This window comes from Mesoplodon densirostris, chromosome 4 (genome assembly GCF_025265405.1).
Source record: "Mesoplodon densirostris isolate mMesDen1 chromosome 4, mMesDen1 primary haplotype, whole genome shotgun sequence".
NCBI classification, from domain to species: domain Eukaryota; kingdom Metazoa; phylum Chordata; class Mammalia; order Artiodactyla; family Ziphiidae; genus Mesoplodon; species Mesoplodon densirostris.
This window is the reverse complement of record NC_082664.1, coordinates 99,418,318-99,434,619: the sequence shown is the minus strand read 5'-3', so window position 1 is coordinate 99,434,619 and position 16,302 is coordinate 99,418,318. Positions and strand designations below refer to the sequence as shown.

At 35.4% G+C, this 16,302-nt stretch overlaps 1 protein-coding gene across 1 annotated transcript in view; it reads right to left on the bottom strand.

Annotated features, from left to right (window-relative positions):
- LOC132488554 (ankyrin repeat domain-containing protein 26-like) overlaps nucleotides 1–16,302 on the bottom strand; it is a 116,331-nt gene that overhangs the window by 25,356 nt on the left and 74,673 nt on the right. Inside the window, 9 exon segments of the mRNA XM_060096864.1 lie at nucleotides 1,105–1,198; nucleotides 1,539–1,609; nucleotides 4,449–4,601; nucleotides 5,997–6,955; nucleotides 9,597–9,649; nucleotides 9,651–9,715; nucleotides 10,549–10,732; nucleotides 12,591–12,804; nucleotides 16,110–16,251. Coding sequence (XP_059952847.1) covers nucleotides 1,105–1,198; nucleotides 1,539–1,609; nucleotides 4,449–4,601; nucleotides 5,997–6,955; nucleotides 9,597–9,649; nucleotides 9,651–9,715; nucleotides 10,549–10,732; nucleotides 12,591–12,804; nucleotides 16,110–16,251 — 1,935 coding nt within the window.

Below are 16,302 nucleotides of genomic sequence, written 5' to 3'. Positions count from 1 at the left end.
TTGGTAGGTGCATCTACCTCATCCCTCCAACTTAGGGTTCACAATAGAATCTTCTGATTTTTAAATCATAGGTAGCTTCCCCTACAAAGGAGAGTAGAAACGATAGGAGAATCCCTTTCTGCTTGGTAAATAGTTACATAGCTTTCACTATACATTGATAAATTGGAATCCTGGATTACACATCAGTCTTTTCTGAGACTGGCTGTTACACCTTTGAAAGGCTGATTAACTCAAGTGTCTGGGAGAAAAACTGTTCCTGAACTTGCTATGCTAAGAGCATCTGTTACTATGTAAGGCCCTGATTGAGCAGCCATTTCTACTTTTTCACTGGCATCTCTTTTCTTTTTTTAAAGAAAAAAGGGGGACTTCCCTGGAGGTCCAGTGGTTAAGACTTTGCCTTCCAATGCAGGAACTTTGATCCCTGGTCAGGGAGCTAAGATCCCACATGCCTCCTGGCCAAAAAACCAAAACATAAAACAGAAGCAGTATTGTATCAAATTCAATTAAGACTTGAAGAATGGTCCACATCAAAAAAATCTTTAAAAAATAAAGTAAAATATAATCCAAGAAAGGAAAAAATACATTCCTTACAGAAAAATGCTTGCATAGTGACCTAGTATTCCTTCTTGATAAAGAAAATGAACTACAACTTTAAAAGTAATTCATTCTCAAAATAGCACTGGAGGGTTTAGATTACAAGGGAAGTTCAGAATTCTAGATCAAATCATTACTCAAATTTCTGGACTCAAACAGATATTTGTGTACCACTGTTCATAGCAGCATTATTAACAATAGCCAGAAGGTGGAAAAATCACAGTGTTCATTGACAGATGAATGAATAAACAAAATGTGGTATATATAAAATATTGCTTTTGGACTGTCACCATCTTTTTAATTAAAGTCTTACTATAAAAATCAATTTTATTATTTCAGTCAACTTCCTCTACAAAGAGGAATTATGCTACCAGTAGCAAGTAGTATCAATATAAAAATAAACTCTTTTATCAATGAGACTTTTCATATTGTCCAAAATATTCTTATATATTACTAGTAAAAAAAATAAAATTCCTTTTCAGCATGACAGAAATTAAGAGATTGACTTACTGAACTTGTACTTAACAGGTTTTTCTGAAGCTCTTCAATTTTATCCGCTTGCTTTTTGACTGTAGCTTTTAACTTGGCATTTTCAATTTCAAGCCTAAAATGCATATTTTAAAATAATTATTCTCACACATAGATTTTAAAATACCACACAGTTTCTGAACAAACACCTGCAGGTTCAATTACATACGTTCTTAGAATTTTGAAAAGTAGATGATTTGGCAATTGTGCCGTTTTCTAGTTGTGTTCTGTGGATAATGTGAAAAATTTAGAAATAATGGAGAAAAATTATGCATTTCAAAATAGCTCAAAGCTGAAATGTTTACCCAGCTTCACAATGATGTATTTATTGTCATAACTGATATAATTCTCATACTATACTGCTTATCTGCTCTATACTTATACTAAGTTATTTTCTGTGCTGCTTTAAATTGTACTTTTGGATGTGATCCTGCGTCTTCTCAGCACATCTCATGGCCTCTGTATGTCGATCCTGTGCTTCTTGCAACTAAAAGGAGAAAAAAATTTTTTTAATTACTGATCTAGCAAATCCGCCATCATCTGTTTTTATGTCTTTCATCTGCATATTGTTTATGGCTACTTTCCTGCTGCAACAGCAGAGTTGAGTTGCTACAACAGACACCTTGTGAACCACAAAGCCTAAAATATTTACTATCTGGCCCTTTACAAGTTACTGACCTCTAGTACTGAACCACAACATCATTCATGCTTTAAATTATATTTTATCAAATAAATACACAAATTTATAAATTGGCCAAATGGGGAAAGACATTTATATTTTTTACTCCACGCTCTATACCAACTATAATCTTAAATATCCACATATGTGAATGACCACAGCTCTTCCAGTGATTATGAACGTTCACACTACACACTACTGTTGGTGACAACCAGATGCTTCAGGGACTAGTGTGAGAGGTAGTATCTACACAGGAGCCAGAATGTGTGGGTCTGAGTCCCAATTCCACCAGTTATTTGCTGTATGTCCTTGAGCAAACTACTTAAGTTTTCTGTGTCTCAGTTTCTCCAGCCGTAAAATGAAGATAATAATAGCACTGACCTCACTGGGATGTCGGGAAGATTAAATTGGAGGGGGGTATACATAACTTATGTAGAAAAGTACATGGCACATAGTAAATGCTAAGTGTTTACAATCAGAATTATTACTATTGCTGTATTTTACGTTCTAAACAATTTGATATTTTAGGCAGATGGCATGCCAACAGAAGTGGTCTCCTGTACAAGTCACACTGAAATCATTCTCCATACCATTGAAATTGGCAGTAACATGGAGCATGAGGACCAGAATGTATGTGCCCAGTACTTCAAAAACTTTCACTGATTCCACTAGTCCTTTTTTCCACTTACAATAATTTATAACTTACTTCCTCTCTGTACTACTCAGTGGGCAGTGATCATGGACTAATATGCAAATAGCACCTCCTGGATTGAGTGGTACATAACTTACATGACCATCAGAGGAAGGGTTAAGTCACTGGCTTGGAAATATCACCCTACTGCTAAATCAAAGTTCTGAATCAATTCACTCCCAGCAACTGGTTATGTCTAGAAAGTACTCGGATGAGAAAATTAAGGTTATGTGGTATGGATATTGGAGAAGCTATCCACAGAGCTTTACAGTTGGTGAAGTGCTATCAATGTGAAAATCCCCAGTTCTGGCTGCATAATGAAGGAAGGCAAATTTAGATTTTTTTTCCAGAGTGAGGGAAAAAAAAAGAACATTTAATTGAACAATTCTCCTCCATTAGATTAAGAGCTTTTAATTGTATATTTAATTGCTTAAAATACATTTTAATAAAAGATTATATCAATATCTCCAAGAAAAAGTTATTGGTATGGTATAAAGTACTTAATTGTATCCTAGCAACTGTTAAGCTAAAATATTTTCAATTTATGCAAGACAGGTGCCATGCATATCAATAAATATTCCCTGTTAGACAAATTTATACTTAGACGAGATTCTCTCTCATGAAAAAAATTAAAACAGTGTAAAATTAAGGGCTAAACTCTTCTTCACAGACTAGATGACAGGGTCAATGAGAGCTAGGACAGTCAGAGAGAGAGCTTTATGGAGAAGACTGGGGGCCAGGTCTGAATAAATGGAGGATTAGGCAGGAGGAAAAGAAACTGTAAAGACAGAAAGGACAGCATGAGTAAAGGCCAAGAAAAGGTGAAATCAGCCAATTAACTCAGAGGATAAAACCCAACAGCAGGGAGATAAAAAATATGTCCACACAGTAACTTGTAAATGACTGTTCACAGCAGCATTATTAACAGCCCAAAGGTGGAAATAACCCAAAGGCCCATCAACTGATGAATGGATGAACGGCTTAGCCACATAACGTGCTGTTCGACAATAAACAGAAATGGAAGTACTGATATGCGCTATAACATGGATGAACCTCGAAAATGCTACGTCAAATGAGAAAAGCTAATCACAAAGGACCACATACTGTGTGATTCCATTTATATGAAATACCCAGAATAGGCACATCTACAGAGGCAGAGATTAGACTGGTGGTTGCTGGGGCTGAGGGAGATGGGGGCCATGGGTGATGGCTAAGGGATGCAGGGTTTTCCTTTGGGGGTGATGGAGATGCTCTATAATTGATGCCAAGTGCACGACTCTCTGAATATACAAGGAGAGATTGAACTACACATTTTAAATGGGTGAATTATATGATATGTGAATTATCTCAGTAGTTTTCTTAAAAATACAATGGCAGGATCTAGATAATTTTCTTAATTTTCTATTTTGGGTGTACATACTATACACGATCTGAGTATCTCTACGCTTTTACAATATATCTAAAATGAAAAGAAAATGAAGGCAGTGCCTAACTTCAACTGGTTTGTATAATGACCTTTCTGCACAAGTTATTCTGAAATCCATGAAATAAATATACACAGATACTATATCCATTCACGAAAGTGAAGATGAAAAATGACAATTTTATGGAACATTCCATTAAACATTATCCTCTGATTTTATCTGGCTTGCTTCATCATGGTAGTAGAGATATCACTAAAAAATACTGTTTAATAGAAAAAAAAGTCTCTCAACTTCTGTGAGGAATCACGCACAATTCTCAACTTTCCTAAGGGTAAATATTGTAAGAAAAAATATATAATGCAAACGGCAGGATGAAAGTCAGAGTTTAAGAAACAAGTGCATTATAAAGATAACAAAATTATAATAAATTTACTTGTAATGAAAAGACAAAAGAAAGCCGTCCATGAAAATGAGTGTCCTAAAACACTTTATCCTATACATTAAGTATTGACACGTTAAATTTCATACATACCTGACTTGTGACTTGACGTAATTTTTTCTTTAAATCCTGTGCCTCATCTTCTAAATTAGTACGATAACGTGACGTGGCCTCCAGTGAAGCCTCTGACATAGATTGCTTTATTAGGGTATCAGCCAGTTCTTGTTGAAGTTGTCTCACAAGTGCCTAATAAGATACTCTGTCACTGATTTTATAAATTACCTTATTATTAAGTTATGTTAATAATAGATAACTCCAACCTATGTACTTTGAAAACTATCACCAGAGACATCAATTTGTCTCCTTCTTCTTGTATGTGCACCTTCCTGCTCACTGAATTTGGTTTAAGACACAGAAGGTGTTACCCTCCGGCCTTATCGCTATTAAGTTACTTAGACAATGGATTCAGTCCCACTATCCACTCCCTGCCCTTCCCGATCAATTTGCTGAGCTTGAGGACCTCCTCAAGTCTCAGAAAGAAATGGGTGTGTAGGTGGGACGAGTGGTGGGAACATCTTCCCTCTTCTCTACTGGAGGCTTCCATTAACTTCAGAGATCCTCACATATTCAATGCAGTGCTCAATAGATTCCTATCTCAGAATTAAAATGAGGTCATTCCCATTTTAATTCCTAGAATTAAAATGAGACATTCAGGGCCTCCCTCTGCCTCCCGATAGCAGCCCCTATGACCCTGTCCCCCACCCTATTCCTGCTACTCATGAATCTGCCACCCCTCACTAGTCTGAAAATGGGAGTCCAATGCCAAATTAATAAGTCACAGAGAGCTACAATTCTCTTTGTATTGGACAGATTTATATCCAAATGATAGTAACTGAGCCTTGAAATGAGAATTATGAGCAAAGTATTTGTAAAAATGTTCCAAGTAAACTATAAATAGAAGTGGGAAGATTAAATCAAGTATAGTTTTGCTAAAGCTCACTACTTTAATCCCAAATTATGATTTAATGAAAAGTAGATGCCTTTAAAGAGTTGAGAGGTCATAAGAATACATGGTTTGAGGCTGAACTATTTCCCAAATTAATTCAAATTGACATGAATAAAAATAAAATTATATCAACTAAAAAGTTATGACAAGCTACTGAAGGAAAAGTACTATGAGATATGGCATCGACACATCAGTTCATTTGGGAAATCTGGAATTGACTGTCAAGGTAATACACACAACTGAACCTTAATTTCAAAATAATTCATTTTAGATCTGAGCGTTTCATTTATCTGCTTCATCATGATACTAAAATGTGGTGACATAAAGATTAAAATTATTAGCTTAGCAGTAGAAGAGTAAATTACTAATACCTGTCTATACCCATTAACAATTTATAACTTAATCTCTTAAAATTTCATAGGTGACACAATGTCTCTACTCAAAGTAAAGCACCTCTCAGGTCTAATTCTTTATTTGCTGGATACAAGGTATGCTTTTAGGCTGATTTACAGTCTATAGATTTATAGTCTATATATTATTTCTATTCAACTAGATTCAACATTTAGCCATAATCAAAATCACTTTGAATTTTCTTTCAGGAAGTCTGAGAATTATTTCTCTTCTTGGATACTTACTTCTCTTTCTGTTTTCTCATTTTCATACTGATACATTCTCTCTTTTAAATGATTACATTCATTGATTAACTCCTTGTTCCTTTCCTCCAGCATCAGACCTTGTTTTTCACTTTCAGCTTGAAGTGTTTTCACAATCTCCTGAAACTGGTCTTGGATGTTAATTACTGTCTTCTCTCTACTGTCAGCTTTGTTTTGCGCATCATCCAGTTGCTGTCTGAGCAATATGTTTTCACTCTGGAGTTGAGATAATCTCTCTTCTAAGGATTCCTGCTTTCCAATGTATTTATTCACTTTGCCTTGTTCACTTTGATACATGTGTTCAAGTTCCTTCTTTTGACACTGTGCTTGGCTTAGGTCTCTCTGTACATGTTCTAACACCAAAGTCTTTTCTCTGAGAGCATCCCTCGTGTGATGGAACTTGGTTTTTAGGCTACTGAATTTACTTTCAGCTTTAGAAAGTTGCTGGGAAAGCATCTCATTGTTATCTTTCAGGTTAGACACATCAAAATTCATTTTGTCCTGCAAGCGTAACCACTCATCTCTTGCTCTCTGGAAGGCAAGTTCCAGGTCTCTTTTTGATGTCTGACTTTGATGGTGATCATGTATCTTAGCAGCCAGTCTAGAATGGTAGGATTCCACTTCTGTTTCCGGTCTTTCTTTGCTTTGTTTTTCATTCTCCAGCTTAGCATCTAGCATTGTATTCTCAGCTGTCAGAACATTAAGCTGTCCAGTATATTGGAATATTGTTTTTGTTAATGTTTCCTCATTCAGTTTTATTGTGTTTTGAAGATCATCATTCTTTTCTTTTACAATTTCAATGACCTCAACATATTTCTTTTCCTTTTCCTGGTTCTGACATTTTATTGTGTCGATTTCCAGTCTTAGCATGGCAACTTCATCCTGCAACATGTGGTTTTTATGTAACAGATCTTTTTCTTTTTCAGGACTATCGGACACCTAAGTGAAATAAAGGAGATTTTTAGCTAGTACTCAATAAATTGACATTTCATGATTTCCTCTGAAAGACTAACCTATATGTTGATACAATGAAAAGGCTGCAATAAGTGGATATCCAACTGGAAAAAATAAGGTTGGATACAAACCTCAGACTTCTTACAAGCAGAAATCTTCAAAAGTTCAAAAACTTAATTGAAGACAATGAATCCATGAAAGTAAAAAACAAACCACAGGAGAATTTTTAAGAAGCTCAGAATTGGAAAGGCCTTTCTCTAAATTATAAAAAACCCAGAAGGCTTAAAATAAAAGATTAATAAATCTGACTATACTTAAAAATTGCATCTGATGTGATATATTTATACAGTGGAATACTACTCAGCCATAAAAAAGAATGAAATAATGCCATTTGCAGCAACACGGATGGACCTAGAGACTATGATACTAAACGAAGTAAGCCAGACAGAAAGACAAATATCATATGATATCGCTTATACATGGAATCTAAAAAAATGATACAAATAAACTTATTTACAACACAGAAAGAGACTCACAGATGTAGAAAACAAACTTATGGTTATTGAAGGGGAAAGAGGGGGAGGGATTCATTAGGAGGTTGGAATTAATATATACACACTACTATATAAAAAACAGATAACCCACAATGACCTACTGTGTAGCACAGGGAACTACACTCAATATTTGGAAAAAGAATCTATAAAGGTATATATATATATATATATATATATATATATATATATATATATATATATATATATATATATAACTGAATCACTGTGCTGTATACCTGAGACTAACAGAGTATTGTAAATCAACTATACTTCAATAAAAAATAAAATAAAATACCACCTGCTAGCTTAAAAAAAATTACATCTGCTATCTAACCTATACAGCTACCCCATAGTAAAAGCCTAGCTCTGTATATATTTCAACATTAGATTTCCTAAAAATTTTTTTTCTGAGAATATTCCATAAATATTCTATGTTTCTACTATTTATATAGTCCTGAGACTATTCCATAAATATTCTACATTTCTAATATTTTTATAGTCAGTTACAAGAATCACATCTACTGATAACTGTACTAAGCACTTCTACAAACATCAATTAACTCATTTAGCTATGACAGTCCTGGAAATGAGGAAGTCAAAAATACAAGCAAGCTGCAGGCTTTTCTCCAGGTCTTTTGACTTTACAATGAGTCCTCTTACACCAAACCACAGCTAGTTCTCTAGTACAAACATATAAATATGAAATGAGCCTTATATTTCACTATGGTGCATACACTAGTGGTAAATAAGGTAAAATTTATAGAGATCTTAGAAAATCGTGAGATTATTCGCTGCTGCAATAACTTTTATTCTGTCTTCATAATGTTTAAAATAGTAAGGTAGGGGGAAATACAATGAACTGTTTCACTAAAAATAAAATACTTATCAATAAATTATCACTAAATAAATATTATGGCATATCTATCACTATTTTCAAAAGTTCCTTGTACTGAAATAGGACACTACATGGAGCAAAGTGTTAATTTTCTCACAAGTAGAAGAATGACATCCAAAAGACGGTCTCTGAACTGGCTATACCTTTCCCCCTTACCATCAGTGGAAGGGATAAACTAACCTCTCTATTAATCTATCAAGGAAGTGAAATCACTGCCAAAAACCATAATGTTGTTTTCTTTGTTTGTTTTGGGGTTTTCTCTTTATTTTTTGGTAATTTTTAAAGTTTATTCTAAGGAAATATTTTTTTTTTAAGTGCTCAAAAATGTTTTTACGGGCTTCCCTGGTGGCGCAGTGGTTTAGAGTCCACCTGCCGATGCAGGGGACACGGGTTCGTGCCCTGGTTCGGGAAGATTGCACATGCCGCAGAGCGGCTGGGCCCGTGAGCCATGGCCGCTGAGCCTGCACGTCCGGAGCCTGTGCTCCGCAATGGGAGAGGCTACAACAGTGAGAGGCCCACGTACCGCAAAAAAAAAAAAAAAAAAAAAAAAATGATTTTACAACTAATGTTGCAGCTTTTTTGATACTGAAAAATTGTAAGTGATGTGAAAATGTCATTGATGGGGTACTGGTTAAAGAAATGACAGTGAAGCCAAGAACGGACTCTGATTTAGGCACTGAAAATGATGAGGTGCATAGTGATTGACATGTTCACTCCAAAGCAGAGGGCAAGAACGTATTCAGTGCTGGGATTTGGTCGAGTAGTGTTTTCGATGGTGGAGCACACATGGTCTTCCCTGCCTAAACCGCCATCAGGGTGCAGACCTTTCTAGATGGTAGCAATAGTTTTCAGATTATGAAAAGTTCATCAGTTCCTATGGAAAATATTAAAAGCCGCTCCTTGGATGAGGCTATTGTATGTCACTGCTTGACTGTTGCAGACAAATGGATTTAAATTAAAAATACTACTTGAATTAAATTTAATCAAATATAATTCAATTATGTTTGAACTAAAAATATTAAATATCCAATGGACGAGAAACGTCACCCCCCCCAAATATACTTAAATAGGTTTTAAATATCCTCTACACTGTCTGTGATGTATAGTATTGGTTTTTAAAATATATACATATACAGATACATAGACACAAATATTTGAAAATGATTAAAGAAAATATCTCAGAATTCATTTCCTTATTAGTCATTTCTATCTCCTTTTGTTTGGCAAGGTGACTGTAAAATTCTGGCATTCTGCTCTCGAGAAAGCTGCCTCTGAGCGTCATTTCGCTCTTCTACAACCTGGAGACACATTTCATGAGGTTTTTGATCTCATAACATTAAAAAAAAAGTCAAAAGCTTAAGAGCAGAATTAAAAAAAATAACTGTTAAAAGGAAGTAGCCTTTTAAAATAAACACAAGGATATTTATCCCACATGAATAACTTAAGATTTTAATTTAAATGACTGCTAAACTTATCACAGAGCAAAAATACAGGGAGATATAGTATTGTGAAAGAAAATCTTTTTTTTTTTTTTTTTTTTTGCAGTATGCGGGCCTCTCACTGTTGTGGCCTCCCCCGTCACGGAGCACAGGCTCCGGACGCGCAGGCTCAGCGGCCATGGCTCACGGGCCCAGGCGCTCCGCGGCATATGGGATCCTCCCAGACCGGGGCACGAACCCGTATCCCCTGCATCGGCAGGCGGACTCTCAACCACTTGCGCCACCAGGGAGGCCCAAGAAAATCTTTTAACAAAGCATTTAACTAGTTCCATCGCAGTCTCAAGGCAATTTACCCTGTATTTTAACACAGAAAAGCCAAAATTAACACATGGATTGGAATTAAGAATATTACTTTCGAATGGACCAAAAATGCCAATCATTATGTTAATCATTAAGCTCAATTTACCTTCCATTCCTCCATTCAGAAAACATACACAGAGAATGTATTAGAAGCTAAGAATGGCAAGAAATTAATAATTTAAGCTATAAATGTCATAGTTCATATTTAGGATGAGATAACACTTTTTATTTGTTTTAAACCTAAATAATATATATTAAATCAAAGAGATATTACAAATAATACTGAGGAAATACTGTTGGAAATTTGAAATTTTCACCAAAGATTAACTTACCTGATTCAGATTATTTCTCACAGTCCTCAGTTCCATGTCTAGTGCTCTGAGAGTGAGTTCAAGTTGTTGTTTCATTTCAACTTCTTTACTGTATTGCTCTTCTTTTCTTCTTAACTGCTCCCTAATTTTTTCATATAACCTGTCAGCATTTCTTCTCTTCTTTTTTTCTTGTTTTAGGGTGAATCTGCAGTTAAAAATGCTTACCTTAAAATGTGTTTTGTTGGAAAATAAAAAGTTCATTTTATGATCTGGCTCTTCACCCGCTGATTTAGTATCCTAATGAAATTTCTGTTCTCCAGTTTTTTTTTTCCTTTCTAGGTCTCATATTTTTAATTCCTCACTTCAATCTCTTCATAAAGATATATATACTTGAAAGGTAGCAATGAAAAAACATTCTGCCACTTAAGTAAGTTTTAGTCAAGAGTAACTCTGGTGAATAGTGTAGGAAAGAAATTTTGAAATTATTCAGTGAAGTTAGGCCGAAAATTACCCTGTTTTCCACACTGTCATAATTACTCCTCCTTTAGGACAGATAATTTACTTACTAGTTAAAAAGAGAAGCTGTTGTTTAGAAACAAGTTTATAAGTTCACTAGAAATAAAATTTCAACTTCATAAAATACTACAGGTACCCCTAAATGACTTACAGTGCCAGATAAAATCTGCAGATGCCTTTTACAGAACATATATCTTCAGACACTGTAATCCAAGACTAGGCTAGGGAGTCTAATATCTGTTGCCCCACACTTTTTATGTTTCTTCTTTTGCAACATTTTCAACTTGTTGATTATTATCTATTTAATAAATAATTTTAAATTCCGTAAGGCAGGATCCATATTAATTAATTAAATAGAGAGTATTTTGTGCTTTCAGCACAAACCTGTGAACTAATTTTATCTCTGTATGAAAGAGATATTGAATAAACTAATCAGTAATCACCTTCCATTTTTACCTTTTATTTCATCCATGCATATGTTAAGAATAAAACTACATAAATGTTTTTGAAAATTTTGTCTTCAGAAAAATGGCCATTTCATACTTCTGTGGGTGGGAGTGTAAAGAAATATAAACTTTCTGGAGAACAATTTAGAAACATGGATCAAAGACCTTTTTAAAAAGTTCTCATACTTTAACCAAATAACACAATATTAAAGAATTTATTCCAAATAAATAATCAGAAATGTAGAAATGAATTTATAGAAGAGACATTCCTTGTAGCATTAAATATAATACAGAAAAATGAAAAATAACTGACATTCAATTTGCTAAAAAAATAATGACCATAATTCACAAAGACACAAGCACCCCAATGTTCATTGCAGCACTATTTACAATAGCCAGGTCATGGAAGCAATGTAAATGCCCATCAACAGACGAATGGATAAAGAAGATGTGGCACATATATACAATGGAATATTACTCAGCCATAAAAAGGAACAAAATTGGGTCATTTGTTGAGACGTGGTTGGATCTAGGGACTGTCATACAGAGTGAAGTAAGTCAGAAAGAGAAAAACAAATATCATATATTAATGCATATATGTGGAATCTAGAAAAATGGTACAGGTGAACTGGTTTGCAAGGCAGAAATAGAGACACAGATGTAGAGAACAAACGTATAGACACCAAGGGGGGAAAGCAGGGGGGTGGGATGAACTTGGAGCTTGGGATTGACATGTATACACTAATATGTATAAAATGGATAACTAATAAGAACCTGCTGTATAAAAAAATAAAATTAAAAAAAGAGAGATTACAAAAAAATGAGGCTTTGTATGGAGGACTTCTGTAGGGCCATGAAAATGATGATTTGGAAATATATACATTAAATTATTAGTAGAAGTATCCACTGTTAAGAACTTGCTGTATTATTTCCAAGAATTTCACACTCCACAATACTAATGAAGTTTTCTCCCCTGTAAAATCCCAGCAGGTAAGTTAGCAATTATAAAACTTCCCGTAATATTAAAGTAAATACACATCTGTAGTATTACAGTAAATAAAAACAGTTCAAATATTTCTTGAAAACCAAGATGTTCAATACCTCAAGCTGCAGAGCTCTTGTTCCCACTCCACTTTTTGATGCTCTAACTCTGATTTCATTTCTTTTGTTTCTGATAGCTCCTTTTGTAGCCCAGTAACCTTACTTTCCATTTTTTTATTTTTTTCTGTAAGTAGTTCACAGTGATCTTTTTTAAGATCTATTAATCTTTCATATGAAAGAACTGCATCCCGAATTTTCAATAAGCTAACAGAATCTGCATTAGGAAGAAAACAAAGATAGAAATAAAATATATGAGTAATTTTTATGTATAAAGCACTGTGCATTTTCACCTTCACTCATCCATACATTGAACAAATACCTTTTTTTTTTTTTTGGCCATGCCGCACAGCATGCGGGACCTTAATTCCCTGACCAGGAATTCAAGTGGCTAAATATACAATGCCCCAAAGAGGTGGAGGAAAGAAACAGAAAAAATATATATTTGAGGAAAAGAATGGCCAACAACTTTCTAAACTTAATGAAAACTACAATCCCACAGATCCAGGAGGATCTGGCAAGGAGAGAAGAAGTGGAAGTAAACTATTTTGTAATATTCTTATCCTATATATGATGTGGTACAATATTACTTGAAGGTGGACTGTGATAACCCTAAGTAAAATACTGTAAACCCTAAAGCAACCACTAAAATAGTGAACAAATGAGTTACAGTTAATAAACCAAAAAAACAAAAAAGAAATAAAACTACATCATAAAAATTACTTGATTAATCTAAAAGATGGCAGAAAAAGAAAAGGGGAACAAAGAACAGATGGGATAAACAGAAATCAAACAGCATAATGACAGATTCATACCTACTGTATCAATAATCACATTAAGTGAAAATGGTCTGAAAACCTCAATTAAAAAGCAGATTGTCAGGGACTTCGCTGGTGGCGCAGTGGTCAGGAATCCACCTGCCAATGCAGGAGACACAGGTTTGAGCCCTGGTCCTCCCACACGTCATGGAGCAACTAAACCCATGCGCCACAACGACTGAGCCCACATGCCACAATTACTGAAGCCCATGGGCCAACAGCCTGTGCTCCACAGCAAGAGAAGCCACCGCAATGAGAAGCCTGTGCACCACAACGAAGAGTAGCTTCCGCTCGCCGTAACTAGAGAAAGCCTGTGCGCAGCAATGAAGACCCAACACAGCCAAGAATAAATAAATAAATAAATAAATAAATAAATAAATAAATAAATATTTAAGAAAAAGCAGATATTCAGACTGGATCAAAAAGCAAGACCCAACTGTATGCCTCCTATAAGAAATGCACTTTAAACATACAGACATAAATTTGTAATAAGGTTAGAAATAAGATATACCACACTAACATGTGACAAAACAAAGCTAAGCTAGACTGGCTATATTAATACCAAACAAAGTAGACTTCAGAGCAAAAAACATTATCAGCAACAAACAAGGTCATTTCATAATGAGGAGTGTCAATTAATAAGAAGCATAACAACCCTAAACGTTTATGCGCCTAGTAACTTCAAAATATATGAAGCAAAACTTGAGAGAACTGCAAAGAAAAATAGACAAATCCACAATTACAGTCTGAGATTTCAATACCCCTCAATGAATAAGTGATAGAAAGAGCAGGCAGAAAATCATCAAGGATACTGTAGACTTGAACACCACCATTCTTTTCAAGTAGCCATGGAACACTTACCAAAAGAAGACTATATTCTGGGTTATAAAATAAAGGAGTAAGTCAAAAGGATTTAAGTCATACAAAGTATGTTCTCTGACCACAAAGCAATCAAACTGGAAATCAAGAACAAAAATATTTCTGGAAAATACTCCAATATTTGAAAACTAAATAACACACATCTAAATCATCCTTGGATTAAAGAGGTAATGAAAAGAGGAATTACAAAGTATTTTGAACTGAATAAAAATGAAAACATAATATATTACAATTTGTGGAATGCTGCTTACTTGCATGAAAATTTATAGCACTGGATGTCTGTATTAGAAAAGAAGGTCTCAAATCAATGACCTTGGCTTCCAACATAAAAATCCAGAAAAAGAGCAAATTAGGGGACTTCCCTGATGGTTCAGTGGTTAAGGATCTGCCTTCCAATCCAGGGGACACGGGTTCGATCCCTGGTCGGGGGACTAAAACCCCACATGCCATGGGTCAAATAAGCCCGCCCACTGCAACGACTGAACACGCAAGCCACAACTAGAGAGCCAGCATGCCGCAACTACAGAGCCCACACACGCTGGAGCCCACACCCCATTTGGAGTGTCACAAATACTGAGCCCACATGCCACAACTAGAGAGAGAAGCCCACGCGCTGCAACAAAAGATCCCACATGCTGCAACTAAGACCTAACGCAGCCAAAAATTAAATAAATAAATAAATATTTTAAAAAAAAGAGCAAAGTAAACCCAAAGCAAGCAGAAGAAAGGAAATAAAAAACATCAAAGAAAAAATCAATGAGAAAAAACAAAACAAACAAAACAAAAAAGACATGGAAAAATCAATGAGGGACTCCCCTGGTGGCACAATGGTTAAGAATCCACCTGCCAATGCAAGGGACACGGGTTTGATCCCTGGTCCAGGAAGATGCCACATACCGCAGAGCAACTAAGCCTGTGTGCCAAAACTACTGAGCCTGCATTTTATCATCCGCAAGCCACAACTACTGAGCCCACGTGCCACAACTACTGAAGCCCATGTACCTAGAACCCATGCTCCACCACAAGAGAAGCCACAGCAATGAGAAGCACGCACACTGAACGAAGAGTAGCCCCCGCTTGCCGAAACTAGAGAAAGCCTGAGCACAGCAATGAAGACCCAACACAGCCTAAAATAAATAAATAAATAAATATGTTTTAAAAAAACCAGTGAAACCAAATATGTTCAGAAGATGAATAAAAGTGATAAACCTCTAGCCAGGCTGATAATGAAAAAAAAAAAAAGACGGAGAGAAGGCACAAATTACCAATTTCACAGAAATGAGTAATGAGAAATTACTACAGATTCTATAGATATTAAAAGACTGACAGAGTAATATTATGAACATTATGTAAATAAATTTGACAACTCAGATGAAGTGGGTAAATTCCTTGAAAGAGGGAAAATACCAAAGCTCAATCAAGAAAGAACAAATAGGGCTTCCCTGGTGGCGCAAGGGTTGAGAGTCCACCTGCTGATGCAGGGGACATGGGTTCGTGCCCGGGTCCAGGAAGATCCCACATGCCATGGAGCGGCTGGGCCCATGAACCATGGCCGCTGAGCCTGTGCGTCGGAGCCTATGCTCCGCAACGGGAGAGGCCACAGCACTGAGAGGCCTGAGTACAGAAAAAAAAAAAAAAAAAGAAAAGAAAGAACAAATAAACTAAATAGCCCTATATCTAAAAAAGAAACTAAAGTCCTACTTAAAGACCTTCCCACAAAGAAAATTCCAGGCCCAAATGGCTACACTGGTGAATCCTACCAAATATTACAACAGTATACACAAAAATATACATCTAAATATACATATTTATACCATGGTCCTACCTTTACACTCCATGCCAAGTTGTTCTATTAGCAACATGGAATTCTTATAATTAGAGTAAAGCATCTGGCAATCCTCAAAAGCTGTTTCAGATGACTGAGTTAAGTCATCAAGGTCATCCATAGAATTAATTTGCTCTTTGACCTACAAATAAAAAATACTATTTCACAATGTCCCCAAAATACTTATAAAATA